General features: G+C 38.4%; 1 protein-coding gene across 1 annotated transcript in view; it reads right to left on the minus strand.

Moving 5' to 3' along the window:
• The window catches only part of LOC145450013 (uncharacterized), a 120,511-nt gene that overhangs the window by 9,861 nt on the left and 89,228 nt on the right, over positions 1-21,422 (minus strand). The window contains exons 153-224 of the mRNA XM_080328466.1: positions 20,727-20,846; positions 20,539-20,667; positions 20,346-20,471; positions 20,098-20,217; positions 19,182-19,310; positions 19,000-19,125; positions 18,696-18,941; positions 18,514-18,636; positions 17,674-17,799; positions 17,415-17,537; positions 17,228-17,350; positions 17,045-17,167; positions 16,202-16,330; positions 16,107-16,142; positions 15,863-15,979; positions 15,447-15,566; positions 15,120-15,245; positions 14,850-14,975; positions 14,639-14,767; positions 14,451-14,573; positions 14,276-14,392; positions 13,724-13,843; positions 13,540-13,665; positions 13,184-13,309; positions 11,819-11,962; positions 11,554-11,760; positions 10,874-11,071; positions 10,539-10,688; positions 10,037-10,186; positions 9,711-9,965; positions 9,449-9,646; positions 9,020-9,172; positions 8,544-8,585; positions 8,257-8,406; positions 7,987-8,196; positions 7,853-7,897; positions 7,650-7,793; positions 7,377-7,589; positions 7,165-7,314; positions 6,895-7,104; positions 6,761-6,805; positions 6,558-6,701; positions 6,285-6,497; positions 6,073-6,222; positions 5,803-6,012; positions 5,669-5,713; positions 5,466-5,609; positions 5,193-5,405; positions 4,981-5,130; positions 4,711-4,920; positions 4,577-4,621; positions 4,374-4,517; positions 4,101-4,313; positions 3,889-4,038; positions 3,619-3,828; positions 3,485-3,529; positions 3,282-3,425; positions 3,009-3,221; positions 2,797-2,946; positions 2,527-2,736; positions 2,393-2,437; positions 2,190-2,333; positions 1,917-2,129; positions 1,705-1,854; positions 1,435-1,644; positions 1,301-1,345; positions 1,098-1,241; positions 825-1,037; positions 613-762; positions 343-552; positions 209-253; positions 6-149 (exon numbers count right to left, since the gene is read on the minus strand). Coding sequence (XP_080184592.1) covers positions 6-149; positions 209-253; positions 343-552; positions 613-762; positions 825-1,037; positions 1,098-1,241; positions 1,301-1,345; positions 1,435-1,644; positions 1,705-1,854; positions 1,917-2,129; positions 2,190-2,333; positions 2,393-2,437; positions 2,527-2,736; positions 2,797-2,946; positions 3,009-3,221; positions 3,282-3,425; positions 3,485-3,529; positions 3,619-3,828; positions 3,889-4,038; positions 4,101-4,313; positions 4,374-4,517; positions 4,577-4,621; positions 4,711-4,920; positions 4,981-5,130; positions 5,193-5,405; positions 5,466-5,609; positions 5,669-5,713; positions 5,803-6,012; positions 6,073-6,222; positions 6,285-6,497; positions 6,558-6,701; positions 6,761-6,805; positions 6,895-7,104; positions 7,165-7,314; positions 7,377-7,589; positions 7,650-7,793; positions 7,853-7,897; positions 7,987-8,196; positions 8,257-8,406; positions 8,544-8,585; positions 9,020-9,172; positions 9,449-9,646; positions 9,711-9,965; positions 10,037-10,186; positions 10,539-10,688; positions 10,874-11,071; positions 11,554-11,760; positions 11,819-11,962; positions 13,184-13,309; positions 13,540-13,665; positions 13,724-13,843; positions 14,276-14,392; positions 14,451-14,573; positions 14,639-14,767; positions 14,850-14,975; positions 15,120-15,245; positions 15,447-15,566; positions 15,863-15,979; positions 16,107-16,142; positions 16,202-16,330; positions 17,045-17,167; positions 17,228-17,350; positions 17,415-17,537; positions 17,674-17,799; positions 18,514-18,636; positions 18,696-18,941; positions 19,000-19,125; positions 19,182-19,310; positions 20,098-20,217; positions 20,346-20,471; positions 20,539-20,667; positions 20,727-20,846 — 10,389 coding nt within the window. The remainder of the gene's footprint in view (positions 1-5; positions 150-208; positions 254-342; positions 553-612; positions 763-824; positions 1,038-1,097; positions 1,242-1,300; positions 1,346-1,434; positions 1,645-1,704; positions 1,855-1,916; positions 2,130-2,189; positions 2,334-2,392; positions 2,438-2,526; positions 2,737-2,796; positions 2,947-3,008; positions 3,222-3,281; positions 3,426-3,484; positions 3,530-3,618; positions 3,829-3,888; positions 4,039-4,100; positions 4,314-4,373; positions 4,518-4,576; positions 4,622-4,710; positions 4,921-4,980; positions 5,131-5,192; positions 5,406-5,465; positions 5,610-5,668; positions 5,714-5,802; positions 6,013-6,072; positions 6,223-6,284; positions 6,498-6,557; positions 6,702-6,760; positions 6,806-6,894; positions 7,105-7,164; positions 7,315-7,376; positions 7,590-7,649; positions 7,794-7,852; positions 7,898-7,986; positions 8,197-8,256; positions 8,407-8,543; positions 8,586-9,019; positions 9,173-9,448; positions 9,647-9,710; positions 9,966-10,036; positions 10,187-10,538; positions 10,689-10,873; positions 11,072-11,553; positions 11,761-11,818; positions 11,963-13,183; positions 13,310-13,539; positions 13,666-13,723; positions 13,844-14,275; positions 14,393-14,450; positions 14,574-14,638; positions 14,768-14,849; positions 14,976-15,119; positions 15,246-15,446; positions 15,567-15,862; positions 15,980-16,106; positions 16,143-16,201; positions 16,331-17,044; positions 17,168-17,227; positions 17,351-17,414; positions 17,538-17,673; positions 17,800-18,513; positions 18,637-18,695; positions 18,942-18,999; positions 19,126-19,181; positions 19,311-20,097; positions 20,218-20,345; positions 20,472-20,538; positions 20,668-20,726; positions 20,847-21,422) is intronic.

Below are 21,422 nucleotides of genomic sequence, written 5' to 3' on the forward strand. Positions count from 1 at the left end.
CAAACCTTTGGCTGCATTAGGTTCGTGCCTCGGTTGCAATTTGACCTTCACCGTTGCAGGCTTAGATGAATCACCTTCCCGAACGACAGTTACAACCAACTGACCAGTTTCTTCAGTGACGTCGTATTCAGGCGAGCTAAACTTTACTTCTAAAAATCATCACAGTACATCAGCAGTTGTGAAAAACTAACGAAATCTAAATGCTTACTAGGCATGTTGTCCTCAACATAGTCGTTGGATGGTGTGGCTTTAGCTAAAAGTAGAACACGCACAGTTATGGAGATTCAAGGACGAAATAACGAAAAAAGAGATGGGAATAAGGAAAATTGAACAACTAATTACCGTCTTCTTTTTCGTCATCGATGATTATCTTTGTCTCTTCGTATGGTATTACTACCGCATTTGTAGGTTCTTTGAATACCAAATTGAACGATTCTGGACCTTCTTTGATAGGATTCGAATCGTCGTTGACAATTGTAACAGTAAGAGGATATTTGTCTTGTCCTGCGGAAAACTCAATGACCTCATCGACTTTAACGTAGTCACTCGTCTCTGTGAGTATAACAACACTGGTTGTGGAAAAATGTGCATAAAGTGATTCAGTTTTCAGACCTGTAGCTTCTTTGGGATTTTCAGAAGGCATCGACTGGATTCGTACGCTAGTAGGCTTTGTCAAAGAACCTTTACGTAAGATGATCACATCGAAGGTACCAACATCTTCCAAGACCTCATATGTTTCTTCAGCGAATGAAATTGTCGGCGCTTGAATGAAAAGCACATCCAATTAGCGAGAGAACAATAAAGAGAGATTCTGTAAAACGTACTGTCGGACACATCAGGCTTCGCGGAATCCGTGATAACAATCTTTGCCTTTTCGGGCATTGTTACAGTGGCTTTGTCTGGATCGTACAAGACCAAATCAAAGCTTTCGGGCTCTTCTGTTAAGCTATCGTCTGTGACTTTAACTACAATAGGCTGTGTGGTCTCTCCTGGTTGGAATTCGACTGTCTCATCAACTTCTTCGAAATCTTGACCCTCTGCAAAATTGACCGAATGAAGTCAAATATTACTACCACAAAAGTCAATGCCTCTCAAACCTTTGGCTGCATTAGGTTCGTGCCTCGGTTGCGATTTGACCTTCACCGTTGCAGGCTTAGATGAATCACCTTCCCGAACGACAGTTACAACCAACTGACCAGTTTCTTCAGTGACGTCGTATTCAGGCGAGCTAAACTTTACTTCTAAAAATCATCACAGTACATCAGCAGTTGTGAAAAACTAACGAAATCTAAATGCTTACTAGGCATGTTGTCCTCAACATAGTCGTTGGATGGTGTGGCTTTAGCTAAAAGTAGAACACGCACAGTTATGGAGATTCAAGGACGAAATAACGAAAAAAGAGATGGGAATAAGGAAAATTGAACAACTAATTACCGTCTTCTTTTTCGTCATCGATGATTATCTTTGTCTCTTCGTATGGTATTACTACCGCATTTGTAGGTTCTTTGAATACCAAATTGAACGATTCTGGACCTTCTTTGATAGGATTCGAATCGTCGTTGACAATTGTAACAGTAAGAGGATATTTGTCTTGTGCTGCGGAAAACTCAATGACCTCATCGACTTTAACGTAGTCACTCGTCTCTGTGAGTATAACAACACTGGTTGTGGAAAAATGTGCATAAAGTGATTCAGTTTTCAGACCTGTAGCTTCTTTGGGATTTTCAGAAGGCATCGACTGGATTCGTACGCTAGTAGGCTTTGTCAAAGAACCTTTACGTAAGATGATCACATCGAAGGTACCAACATCTTCCAAGACCTCATATGTTTCTTCAGCGAATGAAATTGTCGGCGCTTAAATGAAAAGCACATCCAATTAGCGAGAGAACAATAAAGAGAGATTCTGTAAAACGTACTGTCGGACACATCAGGCTTCGCCGAATCCGTGATAACAATCTTTGCCTTTTCGGGCATTGTTACAGTGGCTTTGTCTGGATCGTACAAGACCAAATCAAAGCTTTCGGGCTCTTCTGTTAAGCTATCGTCTGTGACTTTAACTACAATAGGCTGTGTGGTCTCTCCTGGTTGGAATTCGACTGTCTCATCAACTTCTTCGAAATCTTGACCCTCTGCAAAATTGACCGAATGAAGTCAAATATTACTACCACAAAAGTCAATGCCTCTCAAACCTTTGGCTGCATTAGGTTCGTGCCTCGGTTGCGATTTGACCTTCACCGTTGCAGGCTTAGATGAATCACCTTCCCGAACGACAGTTACAACCAACTGACCAGTTTCTTCAGTGACGTCGTATTCAGGCGAGCTAAACTTTACTTCTAAAAATCATCACAGTACATCAGCAGTTGTGAAAAACTAACGAAATCTAAATGCTTACTAGGCATGTTGTCCTCAACATAGTCGTTGGATGGTGTGGCTTTAGCTAAAAGTAGAACACGCACAGTTATGGAGATTCAAGGACGAAATAACGAAAAAAGAGATGGGAATAAGGAAAATTGAACAACTAATTACCGTCTTCTTTTTCGTCATCGATGATTATCTTTGTCTCTTCGTATGGTATTACTACCGCATTTGTAGGTTCTTTGAATACCAAATTGAACGATTCTGGACCTTCTTTGATAGGATTCGAATCGTCGTTGACAATTGTAACAGTAAGAGGATATTTGTCTTGTCCTGCGGAAAACTCAATGACCTCATCGACTTTAACGTAGTCACTCGTCTCTGTGAGTATAACAACACTGGTTGTGGAAAAATGTGCATAAAGTGATTCAGTTTTCAGACCTGTAGCTTCTTTGGGATTTTCAGAAGGCATCGACTGGATTCGTACGCTAGTAGGCTTTGTCAAAGAACCTCTACGTAAGATGATCACATCGAAGGTACCAACATCTTCCAAGACCTCATATGTTTCTTCAGCGAATGAAATTGTCGGCGCTTGAATGAAAAGCACATCCAATTAGCGAGAGAACAATAAAGAGAGATTCTGTAAAACGTACTGTCGGACACATCAGGCTTCGCGGAATCCGTGATAACAATCTTTGCCTTTTCGGGCATTGTTACAGTGGCTTTGTCTGGATCGTACAAGACCAAATCAAAGCTTTCGGGCTCTTCTGTTAAGCTATCGTCTGTGACTTTAACTACAATAGGCTGTGTGGTCTCTTCTGGTTGGAATTCGACTGTCTCATCAACTTCTTCGAAATCTTGACCCTCTGCAAAATTGACCGAATGAAGTCAAATATTACTACCACAAAAGTCAATGCCTCTCAAACCTTTGGCTGCATTAGGTTCGTGCCTCGGTTGCGATTTGACCTTCACCGTTGCAGGCTTAGATGAATCACCTTCCCGAACGACAGTTACAACCAACTGACCAGTTTCTTCAGCGACGTCGTATTCAGGCGAGCTAAACTTTACTTCTAAAAATCATCACAGTACATCAGCAGTTGTGAAAAACTAACGAAATCTAAATGCTTACTAGGCATGTTGTCCTCAACATAGTCGTTGGATGGTGTGGCTTTAGCTAAAAGTAGAACACGCACAGTTATGGAGATTCAAGGACGAAATAACGAAAAAAGAGATGGGAAAAAGGAAAATTGAACAACTAATTACCGTCTTCTTTTTCGTCATCGATGATTATCTTTGTCTCTTCGTATGGTATTACTACCGCATTTGTAGGTTCTTTGAATACCAAATTGAACGATTCTGGACCTTCTTTGATAGGATTCGAATCGTCGTTGACAATTGTAACAGTAAGAGGATATTTGTCTTGTGCTGCGGAAAACTCAATGACCTCATCGACTTTAACGTAGTCACTCGTCTCTGTGAGTATAACAACACTGGTTGTGGAAAAATGTGCATAAAGTGATTCAGTTTTCAGACCTGTAGCTTCTTTGGGATTTTCAGAAGGCATCGACTGGATTCGTACGCTAGTAGGCTTTGTCAAAGAACCTTTACGTAAGATGATCACATCGAAGGTACCAACATCTTCCAAGACCTCATATGTTTCTTCAGCGAATGAAATTGTCGGCGCTTGAATGAAAAGCACATCCAATTAGCGAGAGAACAATAAAGAGAGATTCTGTAAAACGTACTGTCGGACACATCAGGCTTCGCCGAATCCGTGATAACAATCTTTGCCTTTTCGGGCATTGTTACAGTGGCTTTGTCTGGATCGTACAAGACCAAATCAAAGCTTTCGGGCTCTTCTGTTAAGCTATCGTCTGTGACTTTAACTACAATAGGCTGTGTGGTCTCTCCTGGTTGGAATTCGACTGTCTCATCAACTTCTTCGAAATCTTGACCCTCTGCAAAATTGACCGAATGAAGTCAAATATTACTACCACAAAAGTCAATGCCTCTCAAACCTTTGGCTGCATTAGGTTCGTGCCTCGGTTGCGATTTGACCTTCACCGTTGCAGGCTTAGATGAATCACCTTCCCGAACGACAGTTACAACCAACTGACCATTTTCTTCAGTGACGTCGTATTCAGGCGAGCTAAACTTTACTTCTAAAAATCATCACAGTACATCAGCAGTTGTGAAAAACTAACGAAATCTAAATGCTTACTAGGCATGTTGTCCTCAACATAGTCGTTGGATGGTGTGGCTTTAGCTAAAAGTAGAACACGCACAGTTATGGAGATTCAAGGACGAAATAACGAAAAAAGAGATGGGAATAAGGAAAATTGAACAACTAATTACCGTCTTCTTTTTCGTCATCGATGATTATCTTTGTCTCTTCGTATGGTATTACTACCGCATTTGTAGGTTCTTTGAATACCAAATTGAACGATTCTGGACCTTCTTTGATAGGATTCGAATCGTCGTTGACAATTGTAACAGTAAGAGGATATTTGTCTTGTCCTGCGGAAAACTCAATGACCTCATCGACTTTAACGTAGTCACTCGTCTCTGTGAGTATAACAACACTGGTTGTGGAAAAATGTGCATAAAGTGATTCAGTTTTCAGACCTGTAGCTTCTTTGGGATTTTCAGAAGGCATCGACTGGATTCGTACGCTAGTAGGCTTTGTCAAAGAACCTTTACGTAAGATGATCACATCGAAGGTACCAACATCTTCCAAGACCTCATATGTTTCTTCAGCGAATGAAATTGTCGGCGCTTGAATGAAAAGCACATCCAATTAGCGAGAGAACAATAAAGAGAGATTCTGTAAAACGTACTGTCGGACACATCAGGCTTCGCGGAATCCGTGATAACAATCTTTGCCTTTTCGGGCATTGTTACAGTGCCTTTGTCTGGATCGTACAAGACCAAATCAAAGCTTTCGGGCTCTTCTGTTAAGCTATCGTCTGTGACTTTAACTACAATAGGCTGTGTGGTCTCTCCTGGTTGGAATTCGACTGTCTCATCAACTTCTTCGAAATCTTGACCCTCTGCAAAATTGACCGAATGAAGTCAAATATTACTACCACAAAAGTCAATGCCTCTCAAACCTTTGGCTGCATTAGGTTCGTGCCTCGGTTGCGATTTGACCTTCACCGTTGCAGGCTTAGATGAATCACCTTCCCGAACGACAGTTACAACCAACTGACCAGTTTCTTCAGTGACGTCGTATTCAGGCGAGCTAAACTTTACTTCTAAAAATCATCACAGTACATCAGCAGTTGTGAAAAACTAACGAAATCTAAATGCTTACTAGGCATGTTGTCCTCAACATAGTCGTTGGATGGTGTGGCTTTAGCTAAAAGTAGAACACGCACAGTTATGGAGATTCAAGGACGAAATAACGAAAAAAGAGATGGGAATAAGGAAACTTGAACAACTAATTACCGTCTTCTTTTTCGTCATCGATGATTATCTTTGTCTCTTCGTATGGTATTACTACCGCATTTGTAGGTTCTTTGAATACCAAATTGAACGATTCTGGACCTTCTTTGATAGGATTCGAATCGTCGTTGACAATTGTAACAGTAAGAGGATATTTGTCTTGTGCTGCGGAAAACTCAATGACCTCATCGACTTTAACGTAGTCACTCGTCTCTGTGAGTATAACAACACTGGTTGTGGAAAAATGTGCATAAAGTGATTCAGTTTTCAGACCTGTAGCTTCTTTGGGATTTTCAGAAGGCATCGACTGGATTCGTACGCTAGTAGGCTTTGTCAAAGAACCTTTACGTAAGATGATCACATCGAAGGTACCAACATCTTCCAAGACCTCATATGTTTCTTCAGCGAATGAAATTGTCGGCGCTTGAATGAAAAGCACATCCAATTAGCGAGAGAACAATAAAGAGAGATTCTGTAAAACGTACTGTCGGACACATCAGGCTTCGCCGAATCCGTGATAACAATCTTTGCCTTTTCGGGCATTGTTACAGTGGCTTTGTCTGGATCGTACAAGACCAAATCAAAGCTTTCGGGCTCTTCTGTTAAGCTATCGTCTGTGACTTTAACTACAATAGGCTGTGTGGTCTCTCCTGGTTGGAATTCGACTGTCTCATCAACTTCTTCGAAATCTTGACCCTCTGCAAAATTGACCGAATGAAGTCAAATATTACTACCACAAAAGTCAATGCCTCTCAAACCTTTGGCTGCATTAGGTTCGTGCCTCGGTTGCGATTTGACCTTCACCGTTGCAGGCTTAGATGAATCACCTTCCCGAACGACAGTTACAACCAACTGACCAGTTTCTTCAGTGACGTCGTATTCAGGCGAGCTAAACTTTACTTCTAAAAATCATCACAGTACATCAGCAGTTGTGAAAAACTAACGAAATCTAAATGCTTACTAGGCATGTTGTCCTCAACATAGTCGTTGGATGGTGTGGCTTTAGCTAAAAGTAGAACACGCACAGTTATGGAGATTCAAGGATGAAATAACGAAAAAAGAGATGGGAATAAGGAAAATTGAACAACTAATTACCGTCTTCTTTTTCGTCATCGATGATTATCTTTGTCTCTTCGTATGGTATTACTACCGCATTTGTAGGTTCTTTGAATACCAAATTGAACGATTCTGGACCTTCTTTGATAGGATTCGAATCGTCGTTGACAATTGTAACAGTAAGAGGATATTTGTCTTGTCCTGCGGAAAACTCAATGACCTCATCGACTTTAACGTAGTCACTCGTCTCTGTGAGTATAACAACACTGGTTGTGGAAAAATGTGCATAAAGTGATTCAGTTTTCAGACCTGTAGCTTCTTTGGGATTTTCAGAAGGCATCGACTGGATTCGTACGCTAGTAGGCTTTGTCAAAGAACCTTTACGTAAGATGATCACATCGAAGGTACCAACATCTTCCAAGACCTCATATGTTTCTTCAGCGAATGAAATTGTCGGCGCTTGAATGAAAAGCACATCCAATTAGCGAGAGAACAATAAAGAGAGATTCTGTAAAACGTACTGTCGGACACATCAGGCTTCGCGGAATCCGTGATAACAATCTTTGCCTTTTCGGGCATTGTTACAGTGGCTTTGTCTGGATCGTACAAGACCAAATCAAAGCTTTCGGGCTCTTCTGTTAAGCTATCGTCTGTGACTTTAACTACAATAGGCTGTGTGGTCTCTCCTGGTTGGAATTCGACTGTCTCATCAACTTCTTCGAAATCTTGACCCTCTGCAAAATTGACCGAATGAAGTCAAATATTACTACCACAAAAGTCAATGCCTCTAAAACCTTTGGCTGCATTAGGTTCGTGCCTCGGTTGCGATTTGACCTTCACCGTTGCAGGCTTAGATGAATCACCTTCCCGAACGACAGTTACAACCAACTGACCAGTTTCTTCAGTGACGTCGTATTCAGGCGAGCTAAACTTTACTTCTAAAAATCATCACAGTACATCAGCAGTTGTGAAAAACTAACGAAATCTAAATGCTTACTAGGCATGTTGTCCTCAACATAGTCGTTGGATGGTGTGGCTTTAGCTAAAAGTAGAACACGCACAGTTATGGAGATTCAAGGACGAAATAACGAAAAAAGAGATGGGAATAAGGAAAATTGAACAACTAATTACCGTCTTCTTTTTCGTCATCGATGATTATCCTTGTCTCTTCGTATGGTATTACTACCGCATTTGTAGGTTCTTTGAATACCAAATTGAACGATTCTGGACCTTCTTTGATAGGATTCGAATCGTCGTTGACAATTGTAACAGTAAGAGGATATTTGTCTTGTCCTGCGGAAAACTCAATGACCTCATCGACTTTAACGTAGTCACTCGTCTCTGTGAGTATAACAACACTGGTTGTGGAAAAATGTGCATAAAGTGATTCAGTTTTCAGACCTGTAGCTTCTTTGGGATTTTCAGAAGGCGTCGACCGGATTCTTACTCTACTAGGCTTTGTCAAAGATCCTGTACGTAAGATGATCACATCTATAGTACCAACATTTTCCATGACCTCGTATAAGTCTTCTTCGAACGACATCTTCGGTGCTTAAATTCAGATGAATAAAAATCAAAATTATCATCAAAAATATATTGGTGCTCACATATTTCAATAATGACTGTTCAAGTATAGCATGGTAGTTTTAATTTGTCTTGTTCTAGTTAGGCATTGATGTGATTCTTACCAGACTGTTTCTGCATTTCCGTTTCCCCTGCGCTTGATTCAGCTGAAATATAGATAATATAGATGTATTTTTTCCAAATTGTAATTTCACAACCAAGAATAAAATGAATGATAAGTAACTATTTTATTATGTGAGAGTAGCAATGTTTTAATATACCATGTAAAGCAATTTTTCGCCCAAAGCTAAAAATGTGGAGAAAGTAAAGATTTCTACAGCTTTTTTTATAATATACGATATTTTCAACAGACAGTATTTCCAGTTTTTGATATTGCGGATCCAATTGCTTAATTCAAAGGTACAAAAAAAGATATGCAAGATAAATGAGCAGTATTTTTAGATCACACGCAATTGTGGATTTGGAATATCATACATGTGTCATGTTAGGCTGACAATGGAATCTATAATAACAGGTTTGTAATACACAGCTGTACCTGCGTATACTGTTATGATTGTGAAATGAAGTGTAAAGTTCTTACGCTCATTATCAGGTGTGATCACTACATCACTTTCGATTTGATCACCAAGAACCATGCCATTGCTAGGCTTCGACAAAACAGCAATGAATTTTTCGACGTCTTCTTGAATTTCGTCTAGAACAATTCGAATGGCGCACACAGCTTCCTTTTGATCTGTGAGAATTGCACACAATTTTAATTAATGCGTTCAAAAGATCTAAGCAATTCCGAAAATTGACTGACGATTAGCGTCACTTCATAAGTTGATAACTATGTTATTAAATATGCAATAAATAAGCTTTACTACTAGGAAGTATCATATTTCAGTAGCTGTAAGTCATTGCCAAACTGAAGCAGTAGACGTAATATCAAGAGAGTATTTGACAAAGCATATGACTTTGAAAGATATGTTGCCGTACTTGAGAGATATGATACTAGCAACAGTCTGACCTGCTTTAAAGGAGACGACACTTTCGTCTGTAACAAGCCGCGGCTCGAAATCTTGGTTTTCCAACGCCGTGAGCTGCCTGGTGTAGCAAACCACAGTGGCTGCATTTTTTATGTCGCCATCTCGGACAACACTGACATTGGCCAGTCCGCTTTTTTCAGTCACGTTTTGTGTAGTGTCTTTGAATTTGACTACTGGGCCTATTGGAGTGTAATTCAAAAATGATGTTTGAAGAGATAAGAAATTCATGGAAGAAAATATTACCATCTTCTTTGGTGTCGGTAATGGATACCGTTGTTACGTCGGGATTTCCTGTCACTGCCTTCCAAGGTTCATCAAGGTACAGAGAAAATTTTTCGATTCCCTCAACAACAGGCTTTTTCGTGTCATCAATAATTTGCACCGTCACTACTTTCTCCGTCTCGCCTGGAGAGAACTCCACTGATTGTACGATTGGAGTATAATCTTCTTTTTCTGTGGTTGCAAATTGATGGAAAGACGTAAGGATTATATCATCATCTATCACTGATTGTTGTCGCTTAAAACAACCGCTGCGAGCCAAAAAATGAAGTTAAATCCAAATTGTATACCTTGGGCAGGCTGTTCATCCGTTGATTTAGACTTCACAACGACACGAGATGTCACGTCTAGATCTTTGCCTTTTCGATAAAAGGGAACCTCGAAGGTTCCGATACTCTCTGCAACTTCGTAGGTCTCCTTGTCGAACAGTACTTCAGGATCTGAATGTGATTAGGATAGTAAAAACACAAATTTTACATACCGAACAAAAGCTTTCCATTAGAGCAATGATAAAAATTAAAACCGTCACATACATTATGGAAGACTATTTAACAATTTTTTTCAAAATGGGTGATTAGACCTATTCAGAACCTTTGCTGAATTTGGATATATATCCCTGTGCAATTTGGCCATGAAAATGGGGATATGGAGCAAATGTTAACATATAATAACTTTGAGCTATGCATTGTAAATATCTTGACAACATAGATTAACTAAAATTCTTTAATTATAATTCAAAACATTCAACGCAGAACACTGGTTGGCTACATAATGTAGAAAATATGATATTACATTCTCGATTTTCTATCGTTACTGTCGCTACATCTTTCTCTCCAACAGTTGAGTTTGCGGATGGTGACGACAATGTCAGATTGAAATCTTCGTCTTGCTCAGGTAATGTGTCGTCGATAATCTCAGTCTCACACACAGCACGCTTTTGTCCTGCAACATCAAGAGATAGGAAATATCATACACAGTTTTTTTTGAATACTTCTACAGGAAACATATTCATGTAAGTGAAGTATTTCTATTGATACTGACGGTTCACAGGCCCTGTGAGAGTTGAAATGTTTGCTCAATGAATAATTTGTTAAATTAGAACCGGCTCTGTTATTTGTAGCACTCACCCGGTGCGAAAATGATGATAGACGAATCATTAGCTGGCCTTTCTCTATAATCCTTGTTGGAAGAAGCGGTTATATCGCTAGTAGAGCAAATGACGGATGTCTGTTTTGTCAAATCACCAGTACGTAAAACAAAAGCCTGGTGTGTTCCATTGTCCTCAGAGATGGTATACTGCGTCTCCTCAAACTGAATGACGGGGGCTGTTGATGAAATAATTTTCCAGTTGAGTCAAGACGAGTTTATAAATGAAGATTAGCAAGATGTAGTTGAATTATAGCAAAAAATCCGATGAGAGGCATTATTTGAAACTACTTCCATAAGGCTAATACATAAAATTATCACCTACTCCCGCACAAAGCAGTTAAAGCTTGAACGAATGATATTTGCAATTCGCTGAAATTTTACAGCAACTCGCTTCTATTTTGTTGACCAGATTTATTTGCGTATTATAGTATAATTATAGACTTAATAAACAGTAATAAAGCCATTCCTATGAATCATATCCATTATTGTAGATGGTATTTATGGCAGTAATGTTTGGGTCATCAATCTTGAGAGTGGAAATTACATTGTAATATTGAAGTACCACGATTACAGTATTGTCCATATTATCATCATCATATCAGAAGAAATGAGTGCTAGGCAGGATATAAGTGTATTTATAAAAAAGAAACACTCATACCATCATCTTCATCTGAGATTAGAACAGTGGTTGTATTCTTATCCCCCACATTAACACCATCAGCCTGCACAATTTCCACATTGAATTCCTCAATTCCTTCCAGAATTGGGGTGGGATCATCGTTCAATATTTTAATGGGTACAAAAATCTCATCTTCATTTTCAGGGAATGTGAATTCTTCGTTGACGTTTTCGAAATCCTCACCGTCTATAGAATGAGAGAGATATGCTGATGTTGATAAACCAAATTGTGTTTCTCGAACGACCTTTCGCAGTTTTATCTGCCGTTCTTATGACAACAGTGGCTGGCTGGCTGATGTCACCGCCACTTCGTAACACTGGAATCATGACAACTTGATCCGGCTCTTGGACTTCGATTTTATCGGATTTGAAGAATGCAGAAGACGAGGCTGTTGAATGAAACGGTTATATTTAATGGTGGAGAAATCAGTATGGGAAATTTTTTAACTTTTAAAGGCACACTGTTTCAAATTAGGTGTTGCTACGGCAAAGGCTTGGTGCAGTGCAGTCACGATTTTTTGGTGACTCGACGTGAGTGATGTTTTCAAATGCGTAACATGACTCGACTCAAGGTGATTTTTGTATTGACTCGACTGGTAATCGAGTCATTGTAGATTGTCATGTGACTCGAAACTAGGATGGCAAAGACAGACACTCACACACATCGTATTGGTATTTCGTCCATCAGTTTTGATACTTGGAAAATAGGGCCAGAAATTGTTGGGACTGAGGAGGATTACGATATTTTGAATGTGAGTCATCTACATCACTCAAGCAGAGCTAAAAAAAGTGGGTTGAACCAGATTGAACTCAAAACAAAACAGTGAACACAATGACTTGGACTCGGACTTGAGCCACAACTAAAAAAGTGAGATTGACTTGTGTCTCGGAACCTTGTGACTTGGTTACAACCCCGCGTCTGAAGATCTAAATCGTGGTGGAAAATGGTCAGTATGATTTGAGAAGATGTTTATCTGTCAAATCGATAATCGAAAAATTTTAGCAGCAGATCTCAATACTTGGACCAATAATTTACTTAAATCAAGGTGAATGAAGTTTTTGTGTGGATCTATACCATAGAAACCTAACATTCTCAGTTAGTGATAGTAATAAGTTTTTGCAATAAAAAAACATATGATTGTAGTCACATCGAAATTGACTAAAATTTAGATCTTGAAGGATTCTAGTAATGGACAACGTCACCCAATACTTAACTTGACAATTTATTCCCTTTTCAGAGCTGCATAGCTCAGGTTCTCAGATTTTTTTGGCCTCAGGTACAACACATGACTTGTTACTGGTTTCAGGTTAGTATAAGAAACAGAACTGCACATATCCTGTGCCAAGAATGATGACTATCATAGAATACATGAACACATATACACCCCAAACACATCATGATAATATGTAATATGTAAAAAAGACATAATATATCATATCCAGCACTCAGTTAAACAAAACTAGTTTACGAAGCAGTTTGAAATTGACCTGAATGAGACAAAAAATTCAAGGTAAATAGAGTTTTGAACTGCATAGGATGGCAAGGAATGTGTTACGGTTATTGTGAAAACATTACCAGCTATTGTAGTGATAGAATATAATGCTATTACTTGTGCATTTGATATTTGCATCTCCTTCAAATCCCTCTAAACAGCTGCATTCGTATCCATTATCGATATTATTGCATTCAGCATTGAGACCGCACTTCTTCTCTCCACTTCCACAATAGTCGTTCACTGTAGAATATATTTAATGTGACCAGCTGTCACTCTATTTAGCCCATGGCGAATGCAACAAAAATAAGCACAATCGCAAAAATTATATTCGTAGTGTGACGACATGAAATGTTGCAAGTTCATTGCTGAGATTCCAAACTGAGACCACCGAGTTCCTGATATTTCAAGACACAAAAGTGCTATACAGCTGCCTCAAAATTTACCTGTTATATGGTAAAGTGAATACTTACGTGAACAAGCCTTTTTACCATCACCAATGAAACCAGCGGGACATTTACACGTGAAACTCCCTTTATTATTGATGCACTCAGCTAATTCATGGCACTGTGTCTCAGTCGATTCGCATTCATTTATATCTGTAAATGTATTGTGCTGTCTATCGGAAAATACGCCACCTACTCCCATTGGAAATACCTTCACAGATAGGAGATCCGGCGAAACCGTCCTTGCATGTACACGAGTATGTTCCCGGTTCGTTATTGCAATTTGAATTCTCGTCGCAATCATCAATTCCAGTTTGACACTCGTTTACGTCTGAAGAATAATTTTAATGCGTTATAGTGATTGAATTTGTTACTGCCTGACCATAGTCCCTGAAAGCTATCATACTGTGCTAGGTATAGTGTATTTGGTTGCTTGCTGAACATGAAATAATTCACGGAAAATTCATCTTAAAATACCTTTGAAAGAAATATTTTGCTCGCTTTGAAGCCAGGAACCATAATCGCAATAGCAAAAAACCCATATTTAGGGTATTACACCGCTAAACCAATATCCAAGGATCCTTGTTTACATGCAGTTCAGATTGCGTTGCAGATTGCTTGACAAATACAACATTGCTATACAGATTTAATTTACCCTTTCATAGTCGGCATACAACTGCATATACAGATAACTAAGCAATCGGCAATAAATACCAATAAACAGATTTTGCTTGATGCGTCAGACTGCAATGACAGTCAATACCTGTACATTCCTTTCCGTTGCCTTCATAACCTTGCTTACACGAGCAGGCATAAGATCCTATCGTATTTTTACAATGACCATCTTCAGAGCATGGGTTGTCCAAACATTCATCCAAATCTGAAAACATCATAGATATAATTTTGTGTTGAAAAATTCAAAGGAAATAACTCGCTACCTTCACAAGTATTGCCATCTCCTGCATACCCGTCTTTGCATTTGCAATTATAGCTGCCGATGGTATTGGTACAAGAAGCGTCAGTGTGGCATTTAACACTGCCCTCGGTGCATTCGTCAATGTCTACGTGATGATTGATACATTATTATATATCTCATTGATTCCATGTGTTTATCTTTCAAAGTTACCTTCGCAATTTTCACTTGAACTTTTACGGAATCCATCCACACACTTGCAAGTATAATTTCCGGGAATGTTTGAACATTTGGAATTGTCGACACAATTATTCAAATCTTTATTGTCACACTCATCGATGTCTGTAGTTCATTTCAAGGTATTTTATTTTCAAAATATTTTATTTGCAAAGTAAATAGTTAGAATACTGGGTTTCACAGCTACCTTCGCAAATATTGTCTTTGCCTTTCTCAAAACCGTCATTACACAAGCAATTATAGTCACCGATGGTATTGCTACAAATTTCATTGTTCTTGCAGTATGCAGTACCCTTCTTGCATTCGTTGATATCTGAAATTATTCAGTCAATAAAACAGCGTTGGATGATAGTATCAAAGCATCAATAAATTCATTCAAGAAATTGATTGAAAAAATTAATAAAAAGAATGAATTCCCCTTATACACGGTCATCACCCAATTTGATTAAATACTCACCAGTGCAATTATCAGTACCGATTCCCTCAAAGCCTTCTTCACATGAACAAGCGTAGCTGCCGATGGTATTTTTGCACTGAGCATTCTCAGCACAATTGTTCTTCTCTTTTTCACATTCATTGATATCTGTAAATTGAGGGATTGAAGAATGTACTAGAATTGAATACTCGTAGTCAGAATAATGATCAGAGAAATTCAAATTTCAGTAATAATGATAATGATTTACGAACTTTTATTACTGGCAAGATAATATTAAGGGGGGTTTGACCTCCGAGAATGTAACATTTTGAAGCAATATTGAAGATATGAAAGCTACACAGTACACACCTTCGCACTTGCCATTATTCAACACAAATCCGTTTTTGCATTGGCAATTGTAGCTTCCCTCGGTATTGGCACATGTAGAGTAGCGATCACATGGCAATCCGGTTGCGCATTCATCAACATCTAAAACCGTTATGAAGATGTATTTCATCGTTTCATTTGATACTTAGAATACATATAAACCATAGATAATTCATCAATATTAATTTACATAATAGTAGGGAAATGCTTAGAGTAGGTGTGGAATCCAAGTAAAGTTGAATTTAAACTACAGTTAAAAGAGTGAGGACTTGAATTTGGAGAAAATCGATTGAACTACTGCACATATATTAAAAATCGAATTATTGTATATCATTAGCATTAAAAAAAATCAAGAAGAAGCAGAGAGCACTTCCCGAAGGTAGAACACAGGAATTCACCTCTACATTGCTTCCCATCTCCTTGATATCCATTGTAGCATACACATGAATAACTACTTGCACTGTCAATACAGGTAGCATTTTCATGACAATCATCTTCATCCAACATACATTCGTCTGCGGAAAACGAAAAAGAAATTGATACTACAATTCGGAAATCATGAAAATTTATAGTAGAAATGCTAGCATTGGTACATCATATACTTGTTATTTAAGGTAAAATAGAAATATTCCGAATTCAAACCTTTCAAATTTTCGATTGACGATACAACAGGTGAGGCTGAAAAATAAATAATAATAATACACATTGTTATACTTTGGACCGATCCGATTGCATACTTTCATCACACGATATCTTTCCATCTCCAATGTATTCTTCCTTACATTTGCACGCGTACGTTCCCGGTTTGTTCATACAGACAGCGTTTTCAACGCACGTATGCATACCAGCAAGACACTCATTGATGTCTGCAATGTAGGTTGATGGTGTGGAAAAAGTGTTGGAAAATAAATTCTGAATGGATGAAGAAGTTATCCGGAAGAAAGATGTTGAATCTTGAGGAAACAATATTCCAATTACAGCTCAAAATTCGCTCGATACAAAATCATTATTGCTAGTGTTTGAATATTCCAATTAACTGTCCCTACATGTAAAATGCATTTCTTCCAGATAATCTCTAGTTTACACGAAAGAAGTGTTTGACATGAGAGTTTTGTGATAGCAAGAACAGGGTCAAAGACGCCTTTTACCCTAAACCTTTGGAAACATGATCAATAACAGTAATCAATAATCGCTAGATTATATTTTCATTTTCAAACACTAACAATGTACAATGCGATGTAATGAAGAGATAGGAGGATGCCAAACGACCAGTTGCGGTTGGAGTCTCTTAAACTGGCATCCACCTCGGCCTAGTGCCCGATGTCACAGTTCCTTTTTAGATGTTAGTATTCATTCTGCGGCTCTTTCTTGCTCTTCCAATTCATTGTGGGTGCGCTGTTTCATCTCGTCTTTTTCTGGGCTTTTTGTCGGGGTAAGAGGAGCCTAGAAAAGCCTCCGACGCGGAATCGAACCCGGGCCGCCTGAGCGGTGGGCGCTTATCGTCACTAGTACGCTATCTCTACCGATGGTTTCACACCCCTCCAAATATTCATTAACACTGCATCATTAAGGTAGCATACCTTTGCATGTCTTGCCATCGCCTTGGAATCCACTGTTACAATTACATTGATAACTGCCATCGGTGTTGCTGCAATTCGCGAAGTCACTGCAGTCATCGGTGTATTGCAAACATTCGTCAATGTCTGAAGTGAAAAGTCAAGTATAATTTCTCATCAATTAAAAACATCCGTCATATTTGGTACCTTTACATTCCGTGTCTGCTTTGCCTTCAAATCCTGGCAGGCAGGTGCAACTATAACTACCCGGTGTGTTCATGCAATTGGAATTTTCGACGCAGTCATTAACTCCATTGCATTCATTGATGTCTTTGAAAACGCCCACAATATAATATCTCTCAGCAACGAAACTATTTGAAGTTACATTACTGACCTTCACAAGATTTTCCGTTACCAGTAAAACCAGGTTTGCACCTGCATTGATATGACCCCGGAATGTTGTTGCAAATGGCTTCCTTGTGACATTCATCCTCTTTTGTGTCGCACTCATTGACATCTGAGACACAAAAAAACAAATATATTTTTTATCATTTATATCTATCTAGATATGATAGGCATAATATGACTCTCTCAGAGAACTTCCCAGTCCACAAGCAACAACTGTTCATGTTATTTACTACAAAGGTAAATACCGTTGCATCCTATAAATCCATCACCGAAATAACCATCGTCACATGCACAAACATAGCTGCCAACAGTGTTGCCGCAAGATGAATTCTCCAAACATTGATTGGTCTTGTTGGAACATTCATTTGTATCTGTAAAAGCACATAGAATTCCACTTTCAAAAAGAGAACAGACATTTGAAATGAAAAATGTCAGTCATGGCACACATTTGACTCATATAAAAGCGTTTGTTTGGAACAGAGGAATCGTGCTAAAATCTCAATGGAGGTGAAAGCAATCTCTGGAGATACCACATATATTGTAGCACGGGCAGCAGTATCAGTACCAGTGCATATTACACAGAAAATAAAACAATGAAGTATGACGAAGTCTAATTATTATCGACACAATTGAGCATTACATTGAAAAGATCTTAAACACAGCTGTAGGGTTTGGCGATGAAATTTTTGTTAAGATTTGTGATTGATGGAAATGTCATTTGCTTGAAAGTAACTGTTTGGCAACATTGTATTTGACAAATGTTTGACTCGACAACAATCTTATATTTATGTCAGTCCGAGAAAGCTTCGCACTATTTTACTTTCACCTTATGACAAGCCCATATCCGTTTCGGGGCAATTTGATGACATAGTGTATCCGTCATTTTTACATATCGCTATTATAATTTTTTTTCACCGCCAATTTTAAATTGACTGTTGCTATTACTACATATATATATACCTATACATACTGTATATATAAGATTACTTTAGCACACAATGGTATTTTGTGGTAAAATTTTTCTGCATAGAGCATACTAAAGCGTCTAATAACTAAGTTATCGAAACCATCTAGAAGATTCTAACCAACGCATGATATGCCATCTCCTTCGAACCCAGGGTTACACTTGCAAATGTAAGACCCGTGCGTATTGACGCATTCTCCATATGAGGAACATTCATCCGTCTTCTGCTTGCATTCATCAACATCTACAAAATTAATCAAAAATAATTATAGGTAGGCCTTGTGGACATCTTATCACACCTACCATTGCATTTTTTCATGCCTTTCCCGACGTATCCATTTTTGCATTCACAAAAGTAACTGCCGGCAGTGTTCTTACAAGTGGACTCTTCGACGCAGCTATTATCGCCATCACATTCATTCACATCGACACATTTACCATTATTTTCAGCATATCCCTCCATGCAAGTGCAATTGTAACTGCCCTCAGTATTGACACATTTGGAATTGGTGTCGCAAGTGCTCGTCCCAGTTTTGCATTCGTTAACGTCTGCAGTGACATACAATATATTGAGAATGCACGGATGGAAGTATGCATGAAATCTCACCGTTGCAAGCTTTATTTCCTTCGCCAGTAAATCCTTCTATGCACATACATATGAAGGAACCGACTATGTTATTGCACTCCGCATTCTCAACGCAATCATTGCTGTCCGTTTTACATTCATCCACATCTAAATCACCAGTTCATTGTAATATCGATACCAAGTAGTAACCATCATTAGCATACCAATACATTGTCCGTTCGGTGATTTTTTGAAGCCCGGCGCACACACACAATTGTATCCTCCATCTATGTTCTGGCATTTAGCGTTAAAATTTTCACAATCATCAGTTTTGTTTTTGCATTCGTCAATATCTGAAGTACAAATTTTGTTTTTCCATATATGGGAACATGTTGCTGCATGGTTCAAATGATATTTTACTGGAGCTGGTCGAGAGAACATCAGTTATATTTTCTCTGAATGTCCAAAATGATTGTCCTTTATTTGTGTTTATTACCCAAGGGGTTTTGGTACTTTGACATATAGCACTTTCCCTATTCGATATTAGACTGCTAACTCAAAATATTTTGGGTTTGATGGAGTAGTAAGACAGGCGTTGATGGATCAATTTTGCAAATGACACCAACGCAATGCTCAGGAGCTACGGCGATTTTATCAAAATCCAGGTAAAACTTTTTAAAGTTATACTTATTTGTCATGCTATTAGTCATCCATTGGTACCCAATTTCCATGGATCTTACAATCTTGAATGATTTTAGGGGCTACAATACAGAATATAACACCCAACCCAGTTCGCATTGACCAGAACAACTTCTCCTGCAATTTGCATCTCCCTCTCTACAACTATTTGAAGTCATTTTGGGCAGCCTTAGAAGACACTACATCTATCTGGATATATAAAAATAATGTATATATTCACATATTTGAAATTGTGATATTCAATAGCTCCTTGGGGGAAACAGTGAATAAGCACATACGAAAAATAGTAAAAAACATAGTTCTTGTGATATATAAATATTTGTAAAATTGGCATTGAATTAAAATATAGGGATTGATAATTCCACGATACTGTGAAAATGATAGAATTATGAAAACCAACATCATACAAAGCAAATGTAATCGTTTCATCACAATACCAACCCTGATAGATTCCAGAGCTAACTTCTTCAAATCCTGGATTGACGTTGCACTTGTAGCTGCCATCGACATTTTCACAAGTAGTGTTGTCCACGCAGATATCGTCCAGACACTCATTTATATCTGGAAGACGGTGTGATTTAATACAATCAGTTCTATCGATATTCCCTAATACAAACAAATTAAAGTAACATATCCAAAAACTGCAATGACACATTTTAAGGAATACACGATCATATTAAAATGCACACCTTTGCATTGGGCTATGCCGTCGCCAGAATATCCAGTATTACACTGACATGTGAATGATCCAACACTATTCAAGCAATTTGCATTTTCCAGACACGGGTCATCCTCATTTTGGCATTCATTGACATCTTAACATATAACAGAAGTTAATGGCAATCCGTCAGTTTCATGGATGATTGATTCAAAATAACGTACCAATACAATTTCCGGTGTTTTCATCTTTTATATATCCTTTGATGCAAATACATTCGTATCCCTCGGGTATGTCTTTACATTTGGCATTTTCATCACAATCATCACTGCCATTGTCACAATTGCTATCAACTGGAATACGCCAATAGCAATGTAAAATTGGTGATCATAACATCAATTAGCAATCATACCTAGGCAGTAATCAACACCGTCTCCACTTAAGCCGTCTTTACATTCGCAATTGAAGCTTCCCTTGGTGTTTGTGCAAATTGCCTTATCATGGCAGGGATTGTTTAGGCATTCGTTGTTGTCTATTGAAATAAAATATATTCATTAATATAGAATTTCTGAATCCAGAGAGAGCATACACTCATTGTATAACACTCAAAATTACTACAGTATACAAATAACGCTTGAGACTAGAGCCTGATCAAGATGTAGACAATATCCGCTTTCATAGTAATATCAGTATCTGACAGCTCTGGCTGTGCTCTTTGATCATTAGATTTGTCTAATATTCAATGCTCAAGTATGGCAAATTGATACTCGGCTACTAAAATGAGGATGTGGATCACTCTGTAGCCATGAACCGTTGGTGAGAATGCAGGAAAGTTGTTTTCCTAACTTCTGTGTATTATGGTATAGGCCTTTTGGTATTGTAATGCCAGTTTTATTCACTACGTTGCAGTTTTATGGGGAATAAGTGGGGTTGATATGAGATATATTTTCAAAATTACTTCGACTTATTACAAGTTTTACTTAAAATATGTTACATGTTGATATCACCAAAAAATACTGGTATGTTGCCAAAAATCTGTTATAAGGTATCAGTCGGCTGTAATCAGGATACAGGCATGACAATGTTTCAATGTTTTAAAGGTATTTCG

This window comes from Botryllus schlosseri, chromosome 11, assembly GCF_051294905.1.
Source record: "Botryllus schlosseri isolate E-star chromosome 11, Bs_hap1, whole genome shotgun sequence".
Lineage (NCBI taxonomy): Eukaryota > Metazoa > Chordata > Ascidiacea > Stolidobranchia > Styelidae > Botryllus > Botryllus schlosseri.